This window comes from Onychomys torridus, chromosome 7 (genome assembly GCF_903995425.1).
Source record: "Onychomys torridus chromosome 7, mOncTor1.1, whole genome shotgun sequence".
NCBI classification, from domain to species: Eukaryota; Metazoa; Chordata; class Mammalia; order Rodentia; family Cricetidae; genus Onychomys; species Onychomys torridus.
The window spans coordinates 33,343,701-33,366,509 of NC_050449.1; the positions used below are offsets into that span (position 1 = coordinate 33,343,701).

General features: G+C 38.2%; 1 protein-coding gene across 1 annotated transcript; it reads right to left on the bottom strand.

Moving 5' to 3' along the window:
* Positions 1 to 3,829: 3,829 nt before the first annotated feature.
* Positions 3,830 to 4,853, bottom strand: LOC118588082 (olfactory receptor 10G4-like). Its single transcript, XM_036194408.1, has one exon. It carries the CDS (start codon positions 4,775 to 4,777, stop codon positions 3,842 to 3,844), a length of 936 nt encoding a protein of 311 aa, XP_036050301.1. The 5' UTR covers positions 4,778 to 4,853; the 3' UTR covers positions 3,830 to 3,841.
* Between the last annotated feature and the right edge of the window lie 17,956 nt (positions 4,854 to 22,809).

Genomic DNA, 22,809 nt, shown 5'->3' on the forward strand with positions numbered 1-22,809 from the left:
CACCTGTCAGAATGGTTAATATCAAAAACACTGGAGACAGCTTATGCTGAAGAGGATGTGGAGCAAGGAGAACTCTCCACTGTTGGTGGGAATACAAGCTTGTACAGCCACTATGGAAATCAATATGGCGCTTCCTTAGAAAATTGGGAATCCATCTCCCCAAAGACCCAGCTATATCACTCTTGGGCATATACCCAAGGAATGCTCAATCATACCACAAAGGCATATGTTCAGCTATGTTCATATCAGCATTGTTTGTAATAGCCAGAACCAGGAAAAAAACCTCGATGCCCTTCAACTAAAGAACGGATAAAGAAAACGTGGTACATATACACAATGGAGTATTACTCAGTAGAGAAAAACAATGACATCATGAGGTTTGCAGGAAAATGGATGGATCTAGAAAAAAAATCATCATGAGTGAGGTAACCCAGACTCAAAAAGACAACCATGGTATGTACTCACTCATAGAAGGAAGGATATTAGATGTAAAACAAAGATGACTAGACTGCTACTCACAACTCTAGGGAGGCTCCCTAGAAAACAGGACCCTAAGAAAGACACATGGATTGCCCAATGACAGAGAAATGGATAAGATATACATGAACAACCTGGACGTGAGTAGGGGTAATGAAGGGCAAGGTTTGAAGGAGAGCTTAGAGGAGCAGGAGATCCCAGTTGGATCAAGAACAGAAAGGGAGAACAAGGAATAACAGACCATGATAAGTGAAGACCACATGAGAACAGGAAGAAGCAAAATGCTAGAGATGCCCCCAGAAATCCACAATGATACATCCATTGTAGACTACCGGCAATGGTTGAGAGAAAGCTCGTACTGGCCTAGTCTGGTGATCAGATGGCCAAACACCCCAACAGTCGTGCTGGAACTCTCATCCAATAACTGATGGATGTGGATGCAGAGATCCTCAGCCAGGCCCCAGATGGAGCTCCAGGAGTCCAATTGGTGAGAAAGAGAAGGGATTATATGAGCGAGAATTATTGAGACCATGATTGGAAAAAGCACAGGGACAAATAGCCAAACTAATGGAAACACGTGAATTATGAACCAAAAGCTGTGGATTCCCCAACTGTATCAGGCCTTCTGGATAAGTGAGACAATTGAATAACTTGAACTGTTTGGGAGACACCCAGGCAGTGGGACCCGGACCTGTCCTTAGTGCATGAGTTGGCTGTTTGGAACCTGGGGTTTATGTGGGGACACTTTGCTCAGCCTGGAAGGAGGGATCTGGACATGCCTGTACTGAATCTACCAGGTTTAGGTGAATCCTCAGGGGAGTCTTTTCCCTGGAGGAGATGGGAATGGGAGGGAGGGATTAAGGGGAAGGCGGGGGCAGGGGAGAGAGGGGGAAGGACAGGGGATCCCATGACTGATATGTAAAATTAAAAGACAAATATCCATATAAAAAATAAAATTTGAAATAAAATTTAATAAAATAAAATAAAATATATTGTATGTACAAAATTTTTAATAAATTTTAATGAAGTTTGAGGTTGTAAGGTATTCTCCCTTTTAGATCTTTATCATACCAAAAATGAGTGATTTTTCTCCATAATTAAAAAATTGCAGCTATAACTATTTCACTACTTGCGATGGTTTTTGGTCAGATATATTCAAATATATTCTTGTTTATTTTAGATTTATTAAATTCTTATTGATGAAAAATGAAATAGAGAATTTGCATTATATGGTTTAATAAATTTGGTCTGATGCATAATTTGTCTGATTAGCCTCTTTTGACAGTTTGCTTCAACATAAAACTATTTAAACAATGTCATAGGGATTACCAACAGAAGCAATCAAACTAAACTGGGTGAATTTTATGTCTACATTTTGAGATGTAGTCAAAATGCATTCTTTTTTACATAAACACCTCAAAATAACTTATTAAAGACGTCCATCTTTCTCTGATGCCAAGCAGATTATCATTGTCAGGTGAACATGTACCTGTATCTTTATTCTCCTTTCTCCTATAGTTTTTGTTAGACATCATACAAGCACTGCTCTGAATTGTTAACAATCTTTAATGAGTTTCTTTTCAAGTTGTTAGAAGCTGTGAATCATCTCATTTCTTCTTTTCTTTAACGTTACCATGACAACCTGAGACCTTTTAAATACGCAAGTGGAAGCCACTGGTCTAAATCAATGGAGAATATGTAGGAGTTTAATACTGAATCCCCTAGTACATAAGCACAATCAACCCTCCATTTATTTTCATTTATATAATATATAATACATATATAAACTATTTTATAAGATCCCATTGTTGTGGTCATAATCATTTTTATATTTACATTGATAGCCAAGGTATTTCCTACCCTGAACATTATTGAATGTTTAGGCAATATAAGGTTTGAGGATTTAGCTCAGTGGTAGAGCGTTTGCCTAGCAAGCACAAGGCCCTGGGTTCAGTCCTCAGCTCTTGCAAAAAAAAAAAAAAAAAAAAAAAAAAAAGCAATATAAATATTGTTCTGGGGATATCCCATGGATTATAATGTTTATCTGGATTCTTGACATGCAACCATGGGGTGCCATTACCCATAACAATCAACAAGATCTCCACACAGTGCCAAATCATTCTATCCATAGTTGGAAGTTGTTAATCTACATATTTAATAGACACTTGATTTTTTTTTAATATTTTAAATTTTATTTTTTATTTTGATGTGTGTAACTGTTTTGTCTTCATATGTGTATGTGTACCTTATACATCTTGATGCTGGTGGAGGTTGGAATAGAGTGTCAGAGCTCCTGAAACTGAAGTTATAGACTGTTGTAAGTTACCATGTGTGCTGGAAAACTACCTAGGTTCTCTCCAAAAATAGCAAGGGTTCTTAACCAATAACCACTTCTCCCACATAAATACTTGGGGTTTTATTATATCGGTTCTTAAAGAACATAATCAAAATAACAGTTTCATAATACATTTTATAAATATTTCTAGATCATCATTAAACCATTGCTTTAAAACATACTTTATGTATTTACACTAAAGTATTATTTCAATCAATTTTTACATATTTGAGTAGCTTCCTATTTTTCCCTATCAGAACATTAGCATCTCTAGAAATACAAATCTGTTTAAATATATAATAATCACACATATGCACTGTATATTATATATTATGATATATTGTACATTGTATTATGTTTATATGTATTATATGTTGTATTATATATTATGTTGTATATTATGTATATATAGCTTGTCTTTAATACATTAGCCTTACTAAAATACAAAGAGAACTAGTAAAAGAATAAAATACACACTTGAAGAACGACAGCCTCAGGATAACATGACTTCTGAGAATTGCTACTGCTTCTGAACAGCAGTACAATGATTGCATACTCTTAAACTCATTTGCATGACAAATAAGCCTTGAAAAAGCAACATATGAGCTCAGGCTAAAGAAAAACAATTCAGCCTTCACAATGAATCTTGACCACATCACAATGGTATTTATTGTTTGTTTGTTTCCAGACAGGGTTTCTCTGTGTAGCTCTAGCTGTCTTTGAACTTGCTCTGTAGATCAGGCTGGCCTCAAACTCAGACATCCACCTGCCTCTGGAGTGCTGTGATTAAAGGTGTGCATGACTACCACCTGGCACAATGCTATTTTTTAAGATAAAAGTAATAAATCTTTGGGAGGGAGATTGTAGAGAAGAATATGAGCACATTTGCCATGTGTGATGGATATAAATGTAACTTCTAAGACCATTAAAAACATAAACCGTATAATCCCGAGAAAGTGATTTTAAGCAATGATTTATAACTAAGTTATATTATTGATGCTTTAAAACCTAAATGCCTCCTTCATGGTATTACTGTCTTGAAGAAAATGCTGTTTTGTCTTTGAGCTTCATCAATGCTTTCTTCACTTCCTTGTTCCTCAGGGTATACACAACAGGGTTGAGTAAGGGTGTCAGCACAGTGTAGAAAACTGTCACCAACCCATCTACAGCATCCCTGGAGCCTGGCCTCAGGTAGATGAAAACACAAGGCACAAAGAAACAGAGGACCACAATGCAATGCGAGGCACAGGTCTGGAAAGCTCTCTGTCGGCCCTCTGTGGTGCGGATCCTCAGGATGGAGCAGACAATGGACACATAGGAGAGAGAAATCAGAAAAAAGCAACCCGAAGCCACCACCCCAATGTTCACAAAGATGACCATCTCAATGGCTGATGTATCTGCACAGGCCAGCTTGAGGATGGGTGGCCCATCACAGAAATAATGCTGGATCTGGTTGGGTCCACAGTAGGGCAAATGGAAAATCAGTGATGTCTGGACAGCAGAGTGCAGGGACCCAGTGAGCCAGGTGCCAGCAGCCAGGAGGGCACACACTCTCCCACTCATCATGCTGCTGTACCTAAGTGGGTAACTGATGGCCAGGTAGCGATCATAGGACATGACTGTGTAGAGGAAACACTCAGTGCTACCCAGGAAGTGGAAGGAGTAGAACTGTGCCACACAGCTGTAGAAGGAGATAGCCCCACCCCCTGGGGACACCAAGGTCATCAGCATTTTAGGCACTGTGACTGTGGAGAACCACATGTCAATAAAAGAGAGGTTGATAAGAAAGTAGTACATGGGTGTGTGGAGGTGGGAATCCACCCTGATCACCATCAGAATGAGGAGGTTGCCCAGCACGGTGAGAATGTAAATCATCAGGAAGATTGCAAAGAGCATGGTGTCCAGGGCTGGTGGGTGAGGAAGGCCTGAGAGGAAGAATGTGGTCACTAGACTCACATTTGACATTTCTTCTCATCTTTTGTTTATTTCAATTTGCACGTAACTGAGAACTGAGAATCACTTCTCTATGTGGCCACTGTATTAGCCATGACAGATAATTCTAAAGTTTACTCAATTTTGTGCATTTCAAAACTTCTTTGGTAAAGATGATGAAATGATTTCAGTATCTCTTTTCTCTCAAGCACAGGCATGTAGAAGGAGACACAGAAACATCCACACACCAAAAAGAGAGAGAAAAGAGGATAATGTTTTATTACCTTTTTATTGGTATACATTTTAGCTTTCTGTTACTGTAACAAATACCTGAAACAGTTTAGGAAGAAAGGTTATTGCATTTGATTGGCTGGCCTCATTTCTTTTGTGTCTCATCAAGCCACAACATCATAGTTGTAACATGGAAATACTATTTATCTCATGACCAGTATATAAGAGAAAGATCATGGGGAAGGGTGCAGAGATCAAAAAATCCTCTTCTAAGGGTGTTTTCTCTATGACGAGAATTCCTCTTAGCTAGAAGCCACCCCTTAAGAGTTCCCATTACCTTGTCAAGTTTTGTATGGACACTTATCTAACCCAGCCACAGCCATTGATATAAGTTACAAAAATTTGGTGAATGAAATGCAAATGTGGTAGCCATACCATTTCTTATGAGTCATATCAGTTGTGTATCTACTCAAGGTATCATGAATGTTTAATAAAGGAATCATTTGGGGAATCAATCTCATCTCCAACCCTGGAACTTCTTACACCCCTATTGAGAATTGCAAATAGAACTTCATTCCTTGCACTTTCCAGGGTGAGGTTCTATGTTTTGTGATTAGTGGCAGATGTCTTTGCTCCAGGATTCTTCAGGCAAACTTGAGTGATATAAAGTCATAGCCACATGGATTTTTATAGCATGATAGTTACATATTCAAGGCTATAAGAACAACCACTTCCCCATTACTGTGACAAAGAGTTGAATGATACAGTATAGTCAGTGCAGCAGTACCCCATCACACTCATGACACTCAAGCATACTGAAGGGAGAGATGGTTGTGTAGGAAGTACATGCTGCTTGGCAGCTTTCTGGGAATTCTACATCTCTTTCTCTATTTTCTCTCCAAAGTTGGTGTAAAAACTTACAGAGACAAGAATTTAGTTGCTGTAATGAATCTTTCTTTTTTTTTCTTTTTTTGGTTTTTTTGAGACAAGGTTTCTCTGTAGCTTTGGAGGCTGTCCTGGAACTCGCTTTGTAGACCAGGCTGGCCTCGAACTCAGAGAGATCAACCTGCCTCTGCCTCTGTGAACTTTCTTAAGTTCACAAAAACCTTAAACTGTGCTCTGTTACCCTCACCTGTCACCTGGCATTACTAATATCACATCCCTGAGAAGTCACATGCAGTAAATAAGATGATAGATGTGTAGAACTTAGTACATAATTGCTAATCAGTGTGCCCTGCAGAAACATTACAGAACTGCCTTCTTTTAACTTATAGAAAGAACAGGAATACTATCTTTGTGTTTAAAGACAATTCTCAATTTCAAAAGTAGTTTTTCAGAAAGCCTTCATCCTTGCCACTGCCATTGGTGCCCACATCACTCCCTGATTATCACAGGGCTTCTCTACGGTCTCTCAGAGTTAGCAATAATATCATTCAGCCTCCTCAGGAGGAGTCCCTACACCATTTCTCATGTCCTAGAAAATAATAAACCTAATACATGACTTATAGCCTGTCCTCATCCAGTTGATGATCGTCTATGAGGATCTAAGAACCTCAGCTTCTTATGTGCTGTGCCAGGCAGGATCTATTAGAAAGAGAACACTTCCTGCAATTCACCATTCTAACCCAGTGTTCGGAATATTTTGTGGCTTCAACTTTCTTAAGATCACATTGCATCCCAATTCACCTCCTGTTTTCCTTAAACACAGACGATGCCCTCATGAGAAATATTTTTGTCACGTCTAAGCTGCTTCTTCAAAACTTACCACCTGACACAGAAAAATGATACCAAGGCAGTTGAAAGAAATTGATGTCAAGAAAAATTGAGATCTCAAACAGCTGAAGAGAAGTATAATTATTTTTACTTAATAAAAATATGTATGTGGTTGTTAATATAAATTCATTGATCTTGAAATAATGATAGTTAATTATCATTATCCCACCACTTAACAGAAACTGGGATCTGCTACTAAGAGACTTCACATAAAATAAAATTGAGTTTTAGCCTCAAGGAATGTGGTTTCAGGAAAATTAAAGCTTCATTTTTTTTCAGATATGAGTTAGTAGAGATAGGATTGTTATAATCATCAATTTTAATTCAGGACTCATTAAAGAGAGGAAATATAAGCATAAGATTTATGCTGTATTAACAGAATGAAATCACAAAGAGAACATCAGTTTTAGGTTTGATTAAAAAAATTTTTTATCAGGTTAAACATTTTATCAGTTTATATCCATGGCTGGAATCCCCATCAGAAAAGTTAATATTCCACGTGCTTGAACGCTTTAACAACATGGCCACTATTTGTAACTATCCTATCTGTCTGTCTCTTTGCCATCTCCTTACCTATCTGTTTACATATTGTCTCTATCTACTTACCTGTAAATCATCTAATAGGGATACTACCTAACTAAAATTAGATGATGGTCAAGTAAAATTGCTGTATATAAAATTAAAATTAAGCAAAGTGAAAGCAGGAGAAAATTTATTAAACTTACTTAAAACTCACCTTACAGGATATGGTTTATTGCAGGAGAAAAATTCATCTGAATATTTCCTCCAAATGGTTTTCCTCTTGTGTGCTGTAGACAGGTACTAGTCTGTAAGCTGTCACTCACAGAACCAATACATCAAATTAAAAAAAAAAAAACTGGTCCATTTCTTATCAAAAGCTAACTAGATGTGGAGACTGGAAATCAACATGACTAAACGAGCAGGTGTTTAACTCGGTTGACATTGTTCCCTGACTCAGAGGAAGAAATTGGGTTTCCATATTCCCTCAAGTACAAAAACAGGAAGTCACCAAGGAATGTGCATAGGCACATTTCCCAATGCATTTCTTACTTGACTCCTCCTGGGAAATCCTGTCTCCTTCCTTATCCCTAGGAAGGGAGAAGCTAGACTGCTATCCTTTTCTCTCTCCTGTGATGAAATCTTAACATTGTTCAGAATCTGGATGGTCATGGCCTTCTGCACACTCCAGTTCAGTATCATAGTTTCTTTCACCATCTTTATACCCAGATAAAACATCTAAAATTTCCAAATGCTGTTATTATGATTTAGGATATTAGGGTTACTATTCCCAAAAGAATGCCTACAGATTATAATGACTTCCCAATTGTATGTCATAATCATATGTTACCAATTCTGTATCATTGTTTTCACAAAACTAAAAACTGCTTATGCTAGCTTCTTTGTAAATTGTCTCATAAGGGACTTCCTTTCTTTCTGTCTTTCTTTAGAGTACTAGTGTTTTTCTTATTGGTTCATATGAGCACTTTTTACAAATGGAAAAATACTAATATTGTCATCATTTAAGTATTGTTGTTCCCATGGTTTTTTGTTTTGTTTTTTTTTTTTACTATTCTGGGAAATTTTATCTAAGGATTCCAGTACAGTTTCAAAGTTGGTATTTTGTTTTAGCAAAATTTACTCTTGCAAAAATGTTTATCAATTTTCTCTCTTTCACAGAATATTTAGTACTTTCAATGACTACTCTCATTTACTTATTTGGGTTTAATTTTACTTTAGATTTTATATAAAGGTGGTTTTATTTCCTACATAATTTTGGATTATGTCTGGCATTAGCTCATTAGCTGATGTGCTCTTTTAGACATTTAAGTTTCCAATTATAGTTTCCTTTCTGTAAATCACTTGATGTGTTTCATCTGTTACACTAAAGAGTAAACTGCAAAAGCTTCTTTTCACAGTGAAATAGCTGAAGTACAGTGCTTAATTTCATATGTTTACCCTTTTCTGCCTGTCATATCTTTACCTAAGTATCATAGGTAAAGTATCATAGTAGCTAATGCTATGGTCCACATGTGATTGATTTTCTGGTGTGTACTTTGAAAACCAGGGTCAAGACTTCTCTCACTTGAAGTTCCAGATAATAATCGTTTGAAGAAGACTTCCTTTCTCTACCACACCGAGCATCAATTGGCTGTATATATCATTCTGTATAAATGCTCCTCTGCATGCTCTGTTTTGCTATTTGTCCATCCTCATTCAAGTGCTAGCTCCCTAGTAGGTTTCTACATGTAGTTTAGGGACTCTTACCTTTTTTGGTTTAATTTCTCTAAGACTACCTTGATAAGTCATGTCATCTGTTCCATTTCAGTGTGGTGTGCACTTTAAGATCCCCATTCTCACGTGTACAGAAGAACCGAAGTTTTTGTAATACTTCAAATCTATACAACAACTTTAGTAGAATGGGTTTCTTCCAAATGTTAAATCTCCCCTCTATGAATACACCACAGCCCTCTGTGTCATCAGCAACTTTTATATTGATCTCAAAAGTACTTTGCTAATTCTATTTTCATAGTTTTAGTCATCTTTACTTATACTAATGTCCTGGTCATCATCGGCATTATTGGCATTTTAGGCACAATGAGTTTCCTGCAGGCTGTTCCTGCACTGTGAAAGGTCATGTTGCCCATGCTCATGAATTTTAACATCTCCACAAGTTACCGAATGACCTTAGTGATGCAAAACTAAGCCCAGAGTCATTGATCCATAAGTTGAATAGGTACATTATATTTTAAGTTGAACTTCACATAGATGAATATAATACATGAGAAGCATGCTTGCAGAGCGCAAATACATATGTTACAATAGATTGCAGAGTAATTCCCCGCTTGGACATCAGTTGATTTTCAATCAACTCCAGAAGTTTTTTTTGTGTCCATTTTTCACTATTCAAAATCATGTTGCAACAACTGTCTAGAATATGTATTTTCATATACTAATGTAACTGAAGATACTATTATGAAGCTTTATTTGTCAAACAATTACACATTATACACTTTTCTCTTTCGGCACACATTTGGATTTGTATACACATAATTGGTCACACACACACACACACACACACACACACACACACACACACTCCTCAAAGTAGAATTTCTGAGTTCTAAGAACTGGCTATCATTGCTTTAATTTATAGCCCTAGTTTGATAACTAAAGGTTTGTCAACAGGGCTTGAAGGTTCACTTCCTCTTTACATGGCTATAGCCAACATTTTTGTTTTAGTGCTTTGGTGGGTATACAGCAACGTCTAATTTTGTTGTTAATATTCTCATTTCCAAATAAAAATAAAGCAAAGAATCTTTTCATTATTTAAATTTGTTAGGTGTTATTATGCATGTCATCTTTTTTTCCATAGGTATTTTTTCTTGCTGTTCATCATTACTGTTCATGACACAACATATTTAAACAGGAAAATACAAGCTTTGGAGTGAGAAATAATATTCACAGTACCCATATTTGACTAGCAGCTGAGATCCAGACTATCCTGTGTAGACAGATCGATAAAAGTCATCCTTCAAATGGAAGACTAAGCAAAGAATGTGCATTAATAATTCACAATAGAACAAAGCTAAACAGTATCACAAACTCTTTGTATTTATTATTAGTGGGTGCAGTACAAATTTTCTAACAGGGTAGCTGGGAGGATAGCTAATGGTGAAATTATTTAGGCCACTCCATGTAGTTAAAAGGGAGGTTTATTTTGTGGGGTAACTTACAATGAAGGGGTAGGTTGCAGGGTCTGGCAAAGGTATAGTGCAGTCTGGCGGTGTTCTCTGGAGAACTCTGCTCGGTCTCCCTCCAGCGTCCAGGTCCCAGACTCAAGCGCACGACCTCCTCTCGATCCTCCCTCTTCCGCTTCATTCTCCACCCTGCCTTGTGGGCTTGACCATTACCAAAGCCACAATGGGGGTTGGAACTTCCAGGCCAATGCTGGGATGGCTATCCACTACATTTCCCCCTTTTGTCTAAATAAGAAAGTTCTAACCTAATACAAGACTATATACAAAGAGATGGTTATCAAATATTGTCCAGGAGTAATGAGGGATAATGACTTAGATAAGTTGGAATTACAATAAGTGCAAACAATATCAAGCAAAAAACACATAGTAAAATCCAGGAAAGTCTAGAGCGTGGGTAGGTGGCATGTTACAAAGATCATTCCAAAAGGTGTCCTATCCTAAAGAACCTGAGTCTAATACATAATATATTCTATCTAAGATATTATATATGTATATATACTAAGTTGTAACTATAACTGCTAATCTCCAACTTCCTCAAAGACCTGAGAAGGAATATAATAATACCTGAGAAATGGTAGAAGGATGCAAGCAACTTTCAGGAGTCTTGCAAGAGTAGACAGAGACAGCTAGCAGCCTGGACAGTCACCTAATGTTTCTCAGCATCCTTGGTGCATTCAAATTGGCTACAGGCCTAGAGTATCTGACAGACCATTTTCAGAAGCAGGAATTCTGAAAGACCATCTTACCCTGTCTTGGCAAAGTATAGTGGTTGTTTTCCTTGTATCCCGCTTGTCCAGAAAGGACAGCATTTGTACTGTCAGCAGTTGAGGCAAGGGCAGTTCTTTGCCCAGTAGGCCATTTTGTGCCAAGAAGACAAACTTCCAAATGGAAATGTCTTAGAAGCCCAACATTCTCTCGGGATCAAATTGGTGCTGCCAGGAGCAATTGTGTCTCACGTCAACAGAATTCTAAGTTATTTAAATGCCATATTCTCTAGGTCCACGAAGTGTTTGAAGATTACCTGTCCATCTGACCTATGTATTTATAAATCTGGATAACCTAACTAACATAATTATAGAGATGACAAGCATAGGTGACAATAACTCTATAAGTCTTATCTACCTAAACAACCTAAGGACTAAGGCTTCCTATAAATAAGGCAAACAGTCTGTAATCAAATGTACAGTAAAAGGACAATGACTTTAAATTGTGACAATACACAAAATATCTTTAACAGAGGTAGGAATGTATAGTGCAATATGCAATATGATAATAATCCTAAATATATATCAGTATACAGAATATCTTAAACAGAAGTAGAACATACATACAGTATGACAGATATAAATTCACATTTGTATCAATATACAAATATTTCAAATAAGAGTAAAAATATGTGTACAATATAACAAACATAGTTCTGTATTTGTATCAATATACAAATTATCTTAAATAGGAATATAAAAGGTTTATATTTGTATCAACATATAAGAATTCATAACAGTGTTATATGTATATGGTAGTCTACCATAATATCTTATACCTATCCATTCCATTTCTTCTTTTCCTTTTTTTTTGAGACATTTTCTTTCCTTAAGGAGAGCACTGTGTTTAACAGTTTCTTCCACCCCCAACCCTAGAACCATTATCCATAACCCTGAGAAATATGAAACCTTAGGGATAAGGGGCGTCGTTTTCTTAGAATTGCTTTCTGCTGTTTAGGGGGCGATGGTATCTCTGTTGGGTATTGTGAGAAAGCTCAGATAGTTAAATCTCAGTTAGACTAACTGTAGATTCTGCAGCAACTCTCAGAGTAATGAGTAAGATTGTCTGAAATTCTGGCAAGAAGTATAGTATGATGATGATTACCATGGCATCATTCTGGATTGGGTAGAGTTGTTGTTGTTGCGGCCCCATCTTCCTTCTGGAGACTTCAGAGATTGCTATTGGAAAAAACTTATTTTTTATCAGAATGGAAGGTTTGGATTTAAAGATGTCATGACATGTAAGAAAGGATTCCAAGAAATCAAGAATAAGCATGGAGAGAATTAGAATCTTGAAGATAATGGTCCCTTATAATTGGTTTCCTTCTGTCCCACACCAGAGGGCTCTTCTGATATGGGACTGAAGAATCTCTCACCTTTTCTTTTATCAATATGCTTGGGTTTAGAGAAGGAGTGAGCCAATTCCATCTCCAAAGCCAGCTTGGTTTATAATTAAATTGGAATCACAACTATTCTAGATTGATAGAGATATAGATGTTAGACAGTGATATCTTTACCCTGTGTAGATTGGTAACAATAGATTCTTTCTTTCTGCTATAAACATCTGGATATCCAAGGCCTTATGATTTCTGGAAGATGGGTATTTCCATTATCCTGTAAAGACAAAAGCAGAACCCTACCCCAACCTTTGATTGTTAAATTTTTCTTACAACCTGAAGAGATGTCACATTGGTGGATGATCTTTTACTTCTCCTCATCAAGGGGTTTCTCCTGTTCAAATCGAATTTTTATTAATTTTGTTGGTATCCATAGCTTTTCTTCTCCTGTGGAAACAAAAGCAAACCCCCTCCCCCAATGTAGGACATATCCAGGTTTCCATTCTGAGGTCAACACATCTTTGAAATAAACCGGTTGTTTTAGCTCAGGAGTTTTGTCTGTCGTCCAATGTCTCTCCACAGCTGTTGTTCCTTTCTCATCAGCATTGAGAAAATTCAAGTTAATAAAGCACTATGCAATCTATTTCTAGGAGTCATTGTTACCTGTTGCTGTTTACTTAGCATATCCTTTAAAGTTCGATTGGATCTTTCTATGGCTGCTTGGCCTGTGGGATTGTGTGGTATACCTGTAACATGCTTTATATTGTAATAAGCAAAGAACTGTCTCATTTTATTGGAGACATATGCTGGGGCATTATCTGCCTTAATTTGTACAGGTATTCCCAAGATGGCCATAAATTCTAATAGGTGTGTAATCACAGAATCAGCCTTTTCAGAACTCATAGGAGTTGCCCACTGAAATCCTGATTAGGTGTCAATGGTATGGTGTACATAATTTAATCTTCCAAATTCTGCAAAATGAAACACATCCATCTGCCAAATTTCATTTCTTTGTATACCTTTTGGATTGCTTCCTGTAGGTAATGGTGTTTGGTTATAGAAGGAACAAGTAGGATATTTTTTTCACAATATACTTAGCTTGTTGCCAAGTAATGGAGAAATCCTTCTTCAAACCTTTGCTATTTACATGGTGTTTCTTGTGAAATTCTGAGGCTTCTAGCACATTACCTATTAGTAACTGATCAATCTCATCATTACCTTGTGCTAGAGGTCCTGGCAGACCTGTATGGGATCTGATATGTGTTATATATATAGGATGCTCCCTTTTTCTGATGATTTCCTGCAATTGTATGAATAATGAAGTTAATTCTGTATTATCAGGAATAAATTCAGCAGTTTCAATGTGTAAAACAACTCTCTCTGCATATTGAGAGTCAGTGACTATATTGAGGGGTTCTGTGAAGTCCATCAGTACCATAAGAATGGCATACAGTTCTGCCTTTTGTTGAGAGCTGTATGGACTTTGTACCACTTTACTTAGGTCTTCTGATTTGTATCCTGCTTTCCCTGATTTATTTGCATCAGTATAGAATGTGAGGACTCCAGAAATTGGCTTGTGTCATACAATGTGAGGAAGGACCCATTCAGTCTTCTTTATGAATTCTATTCTCTTGCTTTTGGGATAATGGTTGTTAATCTCTCCCAAAAAGTTACTGCAGGCTCTCTGCCAGTATTCATTATCTTTCCATAGTGATGAAATTTCCTCATTAGTTAAAGGCACTACAATTTCTGCTGGGTCCATTCCTGTCAACTGACGAAGTCTTAATTTACCTTTTTGAATCAAATCAGAGATCTTTTCTATATAAGCCTTTAATTTCTTAATTTGGTTTACGTGGTAGGAATATCCATTTCAATATCATATCTTCCCTCTGCTTCAAAATACCTGTGGGGGAATGTCTGGAGGGGAATATGACAAGAATGCATTTAAATTCTGGATCCACACGATCCACATGTGCTTCTCGAATTGTCTTTTCTACTAGAGCCAATTCCTTCTAAGCTTCGGCTGATAATTCTCTTAGACTATTTAATTCTTTGTCCCCTTCTAGAGTAGTAGCCAAATTTTGTAGTCCATCTTTGGGTATTCCCATGATACCCAATAAGTTGGAAATGCTACCTACCAACTTTTGAAAATCATTAAGAGTCTTTAATCAATCTCTCCTCAGTTGTACCTTTTGGGGTCTAATTTTTTGTAACTCTATCTTGTATTCTAAGTAATTAATAGAATCTCCTCTTTGTATTTTTTCAGGAGCAATTTGCAGTCCCCAGCGAGGCAAAACTTTTTTTTCTTCTTCAAACATGCTTTCTAATGTGTCTAACTTTGGATCAGCTAATAGGATATCATCCATATAGTGATAAATTATGGATTGTGGAAACTTTACACGAATTATCTCCAATGGTTTTTGCACAAAGTATTGGCATAAGGTAGGGCTGTTTAACATTCCCTGTGGGAGGACCTTCCATTGATATCTCTTGACTGGCTGAGAATTGTGATAATTAGGAACTGTGAAGGCAAATTTTTCTCTATCATTTTCTTGTAAGGGTATGGTAAAGAAACAGTCTTTTAAGTCAATAACTATTATAGGCCATTCTTTGGGTAGCAGAGAGGGCAAGAGCATCCCAGTCTGTAGGAAGCCCATCGGCTGAATTACTTTATTAATAGCTCTCAGATCTGTCAGCATTCTCCAATTACCAGACTTTTTTTTAATAACAAATACAGGAGAATTCCAAGGGCTGGTAGATTCTTCAATGTTTTGAGCATTTAACTGCTCTTGAACCAGCTGTTCTAAAGCTTGTAGCTTCTCTTTTGTCAAAGGCCACTGTCCAACCCAGACAGGTTTATTAGTTAGCCATTTTAAAGGTAAGGCAGTTGGTACTTCTGAGAGTTCAACAGCAGTTGTGCTCTGTGTATAGCTTGAATGGTTGGTGACTGTTTTTCATAGCATGTTATGATATTATTCCTAGAAACATGCATTGGCCTGTATTCCTTTTCTGAGAGTGTAGGAATTTTAATCTGGGTATTCCACTGTTGTAACAGATCTCGGCCCCATAGATTTAGTGCTACACATGCTACATATGGCTTCAGCCTTCCTCTCTGTCCTTCTGGCCCTATGCATTCAACCCATCACGAACTCTGTTTTATTTGAGATAGGGTGCCAATTCCTAAAAGTTAGACATCTACCTCTTGAAGAAGCCAATTTGGATGCCATGATTTTGATGTAATTACAGTCACATCCACACCTGTGTCTACCAGGCCCTCCAGAACCAAGCCATTAATTCGAATTCTAAGCTTTGGTCTTTGTTCATTTATGGAAGTCTGCCAAAATATTTGTTTTATTGTGTTCTTTGTAAACTGTGATTCATCTATCAGAGCTGTTTTATCATCCATTGTAGTATCGGTTTTTTCATTAGGCATTGGTTTATTCAGATGTCCTAGAGAGGAATGTCTTCCACAGTGGCTGGGAATGTTCTTACCACATTTGATTTGGGGACCTGCAAGAGGCCCCCTGAGGCGTTTTCCACCAGTAAAGGGTTGCCTCGTATATCTATTTTTGATCTGCACTCACTGGTCCAATGTCGGCCTTTGCCACATCTTCTACATAATCCAGGAGGTGGTTGGCGTCTTCTGTTTAGGCTATTCCTAGAAGGAGTATTACTTCTAGGATTACCCCATGTACAGTTTTTACTTATATGACCTGGTGTACCACATTTAAAACATTTGGTACCACGGGGCCTTCTTTCACCTCTGGGATTTGTCTCTCCTATCCAAGCCTCATTACTGTAGTTAAGAGATTCAACACTATTAGTATACTGAATCCATTCTTCTAAAGGAGCTGATCTGATCTTTAATGGTGTAAGTATTCTTTTGCATTCTGCATTAGCATTGTCGAATGCCAAGGACTCAGTTAATACTTTTCTTAATTCTTTATCTGATACAGCTTTTGTTATAGCTGTGTTCAGCCTTTGTAAAAAATCAGTGAAGGGTTCATGCGGTCCCTGAAATATCTTTGTGTATACCTCAGTTGCTTTTCCAGGTTCTGGAATTTTTTCCCAAGCATTTAGAGCTGCTGTACGGCATAGGGATGTTGTATGCTCATCATAAATGGCTTGTACATTCCTGTCAGCGAAACATCCCTCACCAAGTATTTGATCTTGGGAGATCTCAAAACCTCTGAGTTTACTTTGTTGTTCTAAATTTCTTGCCTCTTCTCTCAACCAGCTTTTCCACTGTAACTGCTGGCTGTATTCTAGAACAGCTGGAATTAACTGATGCCAGTCATCTGGAATGATTCTATGTGAGGTAGACCACGAATTTAACATCTGTTTTACATATGTGAAGTGTATCCCATATGTAACTACTGCTTCCTTTATATTTTTAAAGTCCCTTGTTGAAATTGGTTGTAATGTATATGTCATATATGGCTCGGGGTGTGTGTCATCTGCTGGATTCTCATGGATGATAACAGGATAAGCCATTGTATGAGAGCCATTTGGAGATGTTACAACCTGTATGGTCTTGCCCTTCTGCTTATTAGGTCCCTTGTCATGTTTATTGAGAGTTTCCTCCAGGGCTTGTAAACGAGCACCTACAGTCTGTTCCAGGGAGTAAACCTCCTCTCTTGTAAGGGATTCCAGATTTTTCATGGAATCATGGAAGTTTTTATGTTCTTCTGAAACACATGATTCCATGGACCTTATCTTATCAAGTAATGATAATTTTTCTTCCTTACATAGTGTCTGAGTAGCTACAACTTCACTCTGGAGAGTTAGTGTTCTATCCATTAAATACTCATATTTATTATCAATAAAAGCAATTTTGGGTACAAGCTTGTTTTGTAAGTCCTGGCCAGCAGATTCCAGAGAGAGAATCTTTTTATGTAAGTCCTGGTCAGCAGATTCCAGAAAGAGAATCTTTTTCTGTAAGCCTTCATTGCTATCTTTTAAAACCTGTAATTCTTGGTTAGCAGATTCCAGAAAGAGAATCTTTTTCTGTAAGCCTTCATTGCTATCTTAAAGCCTGTATCAGTCCCAATAATGACTCATCTTTGTTCTTATTATTAAACCAGTGTTTGAACACTATGTGAATTATTACAATGAATGTCAAAATGGTACAGGCCAGATATGTCTTAGGGAGGTCATATATTTCCAAGAGAATGTCATTCATCATACAGGCAAAAAGGTTTTTAAATCCTTATGAGGTAATGTTGTCAGCCATATTACAAGAATTACTCAGAATTTGTTAGTCAGTTTTAAGGTGTAAAATTATCAAGTACTTTTACTAAAATAAGCTTACCTTTCCGTGGTTTTGGGGGGTGCAGTAGCACTTTTCAGCCAGCAGGAATCGTTGGTATAGCTCCAAAGCAGGGCCTGCTCGAGACCTTGGCTGGTGACAGCTGAAGGCAGGAACCAAGATGGCGGGAACCGGCACTTGGAGGAGTGGGAAGGCCTCACTTAACAGTGGGTTTTCGCTGGTCTAGGGGCTAAGCTAACTTTGCAGGAGGGTTTAGGTACCCGCCAGCCGGGGAGGAGGCTGAGGGAGGGAGCCGCCTAGGCCTTTGGGATTTGCCCCACGTGAGCGCCAGATAATGGTGAAATTATTTAGGCCACTCCATGTAGTTAAAAGGGAGGTTTATTTTGCAGGGTAACTTACAATGAAGGGGTAGGTAGCAGGGTCTGGCAAAGGTATAGTGCAGTCTGGCGGTGTTCTCTGGAGAACTCTGCTCGGTCTCCCTCCAGCGTCCAGGTCCCAGACTCAAGCGCGCGACCTCCTCTTGATCCTCCCTCTTCTGCTTCATTCTCCACCCTGCCTTGTGGGCGTGACCATTACCAAAGCCTCAATGGGGGTTGGAACTTCCAGGCCAATGCTGGGATGGCTATCCACTACAGATAGCTTATAACACTCTTGAAAAGCACTTTGGTAAAGGGATGCTGTGTAACTTTGAAGGCCCAAGTTTGGATGCCTGCAGTCTCAGTGCTGGGAAGCAGATAAGGGGGACTGCAGGACTCAATGAGGAGACAGTCTAGGCAATAACTGAGCTCCAAACTCAGTGAGAGTGCTTGTCTCAAGAAATAAAGTGGAAGCAGTAGAGGAAGCACCCTACACCAGCCACTGGCTTCCACAATAGAGCACACACACCAACACACACAATAAAACATGCACAGGCAAAAATATACCACATGTACATTCGTGATAAAAAGTAAGACAAAGACACTCTTCTACAGTATTGACTTATGTCATACTCGCTACAGTGTTACTTTTATTTTTAGGTTAGGCGTGACTGTTTTTTTAAATCACCACCATCACCTAACTTTATACTAATAATCTGTTTTATGTTCTTGTGCCCCTTTCCCTATGTTCACATCATACCAAAATTATCTTTTTTGCTTTAGAAAAATGGTACAGGATTAACCACACTTCTGCTCTTGTCTTCTCCACCAACTAAAGTTATCTCAAGAAGACAGTCAGCATTTTTTAAAAAATGTAGTTAGAGTTCAGTTTCCTCTACTGCTGTTTAATATTTCATGGTGGTGTAATACTTTCACTTATTCATTTTTTTTAGTGTTGAGTACTTTATTTTTTAATAAAATTTTTATTAAGAGATTTTCTATTCATTTTACATATCAACCACAGATCCTCCCACCACCACCCCAGCCTTCCCCCCAACCCCCCCCCATTCCCACTTCTTCCAAGGCAAGGTCTTCCATGGGGAGTCAGCAGAGCCTTGTACATTCAGTTGAGGCAAGTCCAAGCCCCTCTTTCCTGCACCAAGGCTGTGCAAAGTGTCTCAGCATAGGCACTAGATTCCAAAAAGCCGGCTCATGCACTAGGGACATGTCCCAATCCCACTGCCTGGGGGCCCCCTGTACAGTTCAAGCTAAACAACTATCTCTCTTATCCAGAGCGCCTAGTGCAGTACCATGGGGGCTCCTCAGCTATTGGTCCACAGTTCATGCATTTCCACTGGTTTGGCTAGTTGTCTCTGTACTTTTTCCAGCCATGGTCTCAATATCCCTTGCTCATAGAATCCCTCCTCTCTCTCATTGATTGGACTCCTGGAGCTCCACCATGGATCTCGGCATCTGCTTCCATCAGTCACTGGATGAGGGCTCTATGATGACAGTTAGGGTATTCAGCCATCTGATCACTAGAGTATGCTAGCTCAGGCACCCTCTTGACTATTAGTAGTCTATGGTGGAGTCATCCTTAAGGATTCCTGGGGATCTCCCTAGCACTCTGCTTCTCCCTATTCCCATGGTGCCTTCATTTATCATGGTATCTCTTTCCTTGCTCTCCTACTCTGTTCCTGTTCCAGCTCAAACCTCCCACTCCCCTAAACTCTCATCCCTTGCCCTCCATTACCCCCCACAACCTCCAGTTTGCTCATGTAGATCTCATCCATTTCTCTATCACTGGGCAATCCATACATCCTTCCTAGGATCCTCCTTACTAGCTAGCCTCCCTGGAGCTGTGGTTTGCAGTCTGGTTATCCTTTGTTTTATATCTAGTAATCCACCTATGAATGAGTACATTGTTGGTTAAGTGGCAGCGCTCATGGATGGCCTTGAACTCGTGATCCTCCTGCCTCAACCTCCTTTAGCAAATCCTACCAATGTGCGCCACCTCAGATAAGTGCCAACATAAAATAATAATGATTCTTTTCTCTCTAAGCTTTTGTCTATGTCACCAGCATCTTGTCAGACAGAAGGTTCCCAGCCACAGCCAAGAGGGATACATGTCTCCAGAACAATGGATGGCAGACAGTATCCCACAACACCTGTCTACCTCGGACGACTCCCCTTCCCCATTCCCCCAAGAGCCAATCGACATCCAACAGTCAGCTGGAAGCAGCTTTTGAGAGAAATGATGCCCCTATTCCCATATACCTGCTTTTTTATATATAATAAGCAAAAGTCTAGAATGTAAGGATTATGTCCTTAATTATTTCACTAGCCTGCGATGGCATCCCAGCCTAAAAAGTGGGTGTGCCCTCTCTGTGCGCATTCTCTCTCTCTCTCTCTCTCTCTCTCTCTCTCTCTCTCTCTCTTTCTCTCCCAATAAAGCTCTAGAAAGGTACCCATGGCTCATGATTCTTCCACCACAATAGCCAGTGCTCTCTTCCATTGCTGCTGCTTAACCAACATACATACCATGTTTGTCCTTCTGAGACTGGGTTACCTCACTCAGGATAATATTTTCTAGTTCCATCCATTTGCCTGCAAACAAAAAAAGAAAAGAAAAGAAAAGAAAAAAGGTAAAGTTGCAGGAGATGTGGTCAACAGTGAGGTGATTGTTTATCACAGGGGCAAGCAAATGTTTTGTTTGAAGGACCAGATATTAATTTATCATTTCCAGACCATATGGTATCTGTTGTAAGTACTAAAACAAATAAACAAATTTTGTATTTCACAAAAAAGAACTTTCATTTATTCAATCATCTTGACTTGGATTTCCACTGTTTTGCCATTATAAACCATGTATCCAAGCACAAAAATGTAATTGAGTAAACTTATGTACTTATGCTTACTAAGAATATAATACTAAGAACATATTCCTGAAATGGAGTTACTACATCCCAGTGTCTGTATATTTAAATTCATAACAGGAAATAGTCTTACTTACAGAGTTTAAAATACATAAAGCCTAACAAATATGAATAAATAACCCCCCTTCAAAATCTGTGATTGTTCACCTTAAAGTTTTTTGTTTCTCTCAGAAAATCATGCTTATTCTTTCTTTAATGTTTACTATTTATAGTAATTGTTAGTTTGTTTGTATGTACCATGGCAAGATGAGGCATGTACCTGCCTTGGTACAACTTGGTGAATTTGGTTCTCTGCAGTAACCTATAAATGGATTCTGGGAAATCAAACTCAGATAATCAGGTTTGGGCAGAAACATCTTTACACACTGAGCAATGCAACTAGCTTGCAATACTAATCACTGTTACCTAGATCACCCTACTTCCAGTTAGGAGATTCTTATCTACCTTCTGAGTCCCAGATGTCCTTGCCCTTCCTTCATGCTCTCCTCCCCTTCTTATCTTTTTAAGACAAATTTTCTCCTGCCGTTTTTCTTTTCTTTTTTTTTCTTCAATTTCAAAGTGTAAGAAAATACAGTAGGGTCTCCTTGAGTCTCCCCTCCTTCCTTCCATATACTCACCTGTGTAGAAAATCAAATTACTCGAGGTCTAGAGTTAACAAACAATCATTTAGTTTCCCAAATAGTTAAACGCCTGTCCTAACTTCTGAAGACCAGAGATCCACTCCAGAAATTTGAAGCCAAAGCCTCCTGTACAATCAAATGTTCCCTTTCCTCATATTATTCTTTTTAAATGTGTACTTTCATCTGGAATATTAGATGTAATGGAAGGATGATATAGTTGGAGTCCTAAGTCCCTCCCACCTTGCTTTCTATGTGGAATGATCTACTAGCAATGATAAATATGATTTACACTTTCCATAATCAGGAAGTAAAGTCAATAATATTCATGCAATAGGGAAATAAGCTGATAATCACAAACCAAAGTACTTCATGTGATTCCTTAATTACAGAATAATTTATTCAAAAACAGGCCCAATACAATGTGTTAATTCACAAATATGTTCCTTAAAAGTGGAGTAACAATTTCTTTAATAATTTAACTATGTTAAACACTAGACAAAATACATTTTAGCAAATTTTTGCTATCTGTAGTTTGCCTTCTCTAGTCCAATGAATTCATGTCATCTGTCAACAAGACTTGAATAGGATTTAATTCATTCAATTGTATGACATTAACTTTTGGAGACAACCTTATTTGCCACAATTCCATTTCTTCAAGAGTAGCATGGTGTGTGCTCTGAGTCACTCATCCAAAGGACCTCACAGTCCATCTGTTTTCATCCTGATGACCAGACACCACTCTGCCCCAGATGGTGTGACTCTAATACAATATCCTAGTGATTGACTCCATGTTAAATTGAATGGCTCATTTAAAGTAATTAATAGGTGGCATTCATTCAATTCCTGTAACTTTAATATTCTTTCAGGTTCCACCCAGGCAGGCCTTCATGGAATATGTGAGCAATTCAGAATTATCTAAAGTTTCAGGGTGAGAAAACAAAACCAAGAAAAGAGGAAGGGGCCTTTCATGGATTACCAAGCACCTGCTCTCATCAGGATC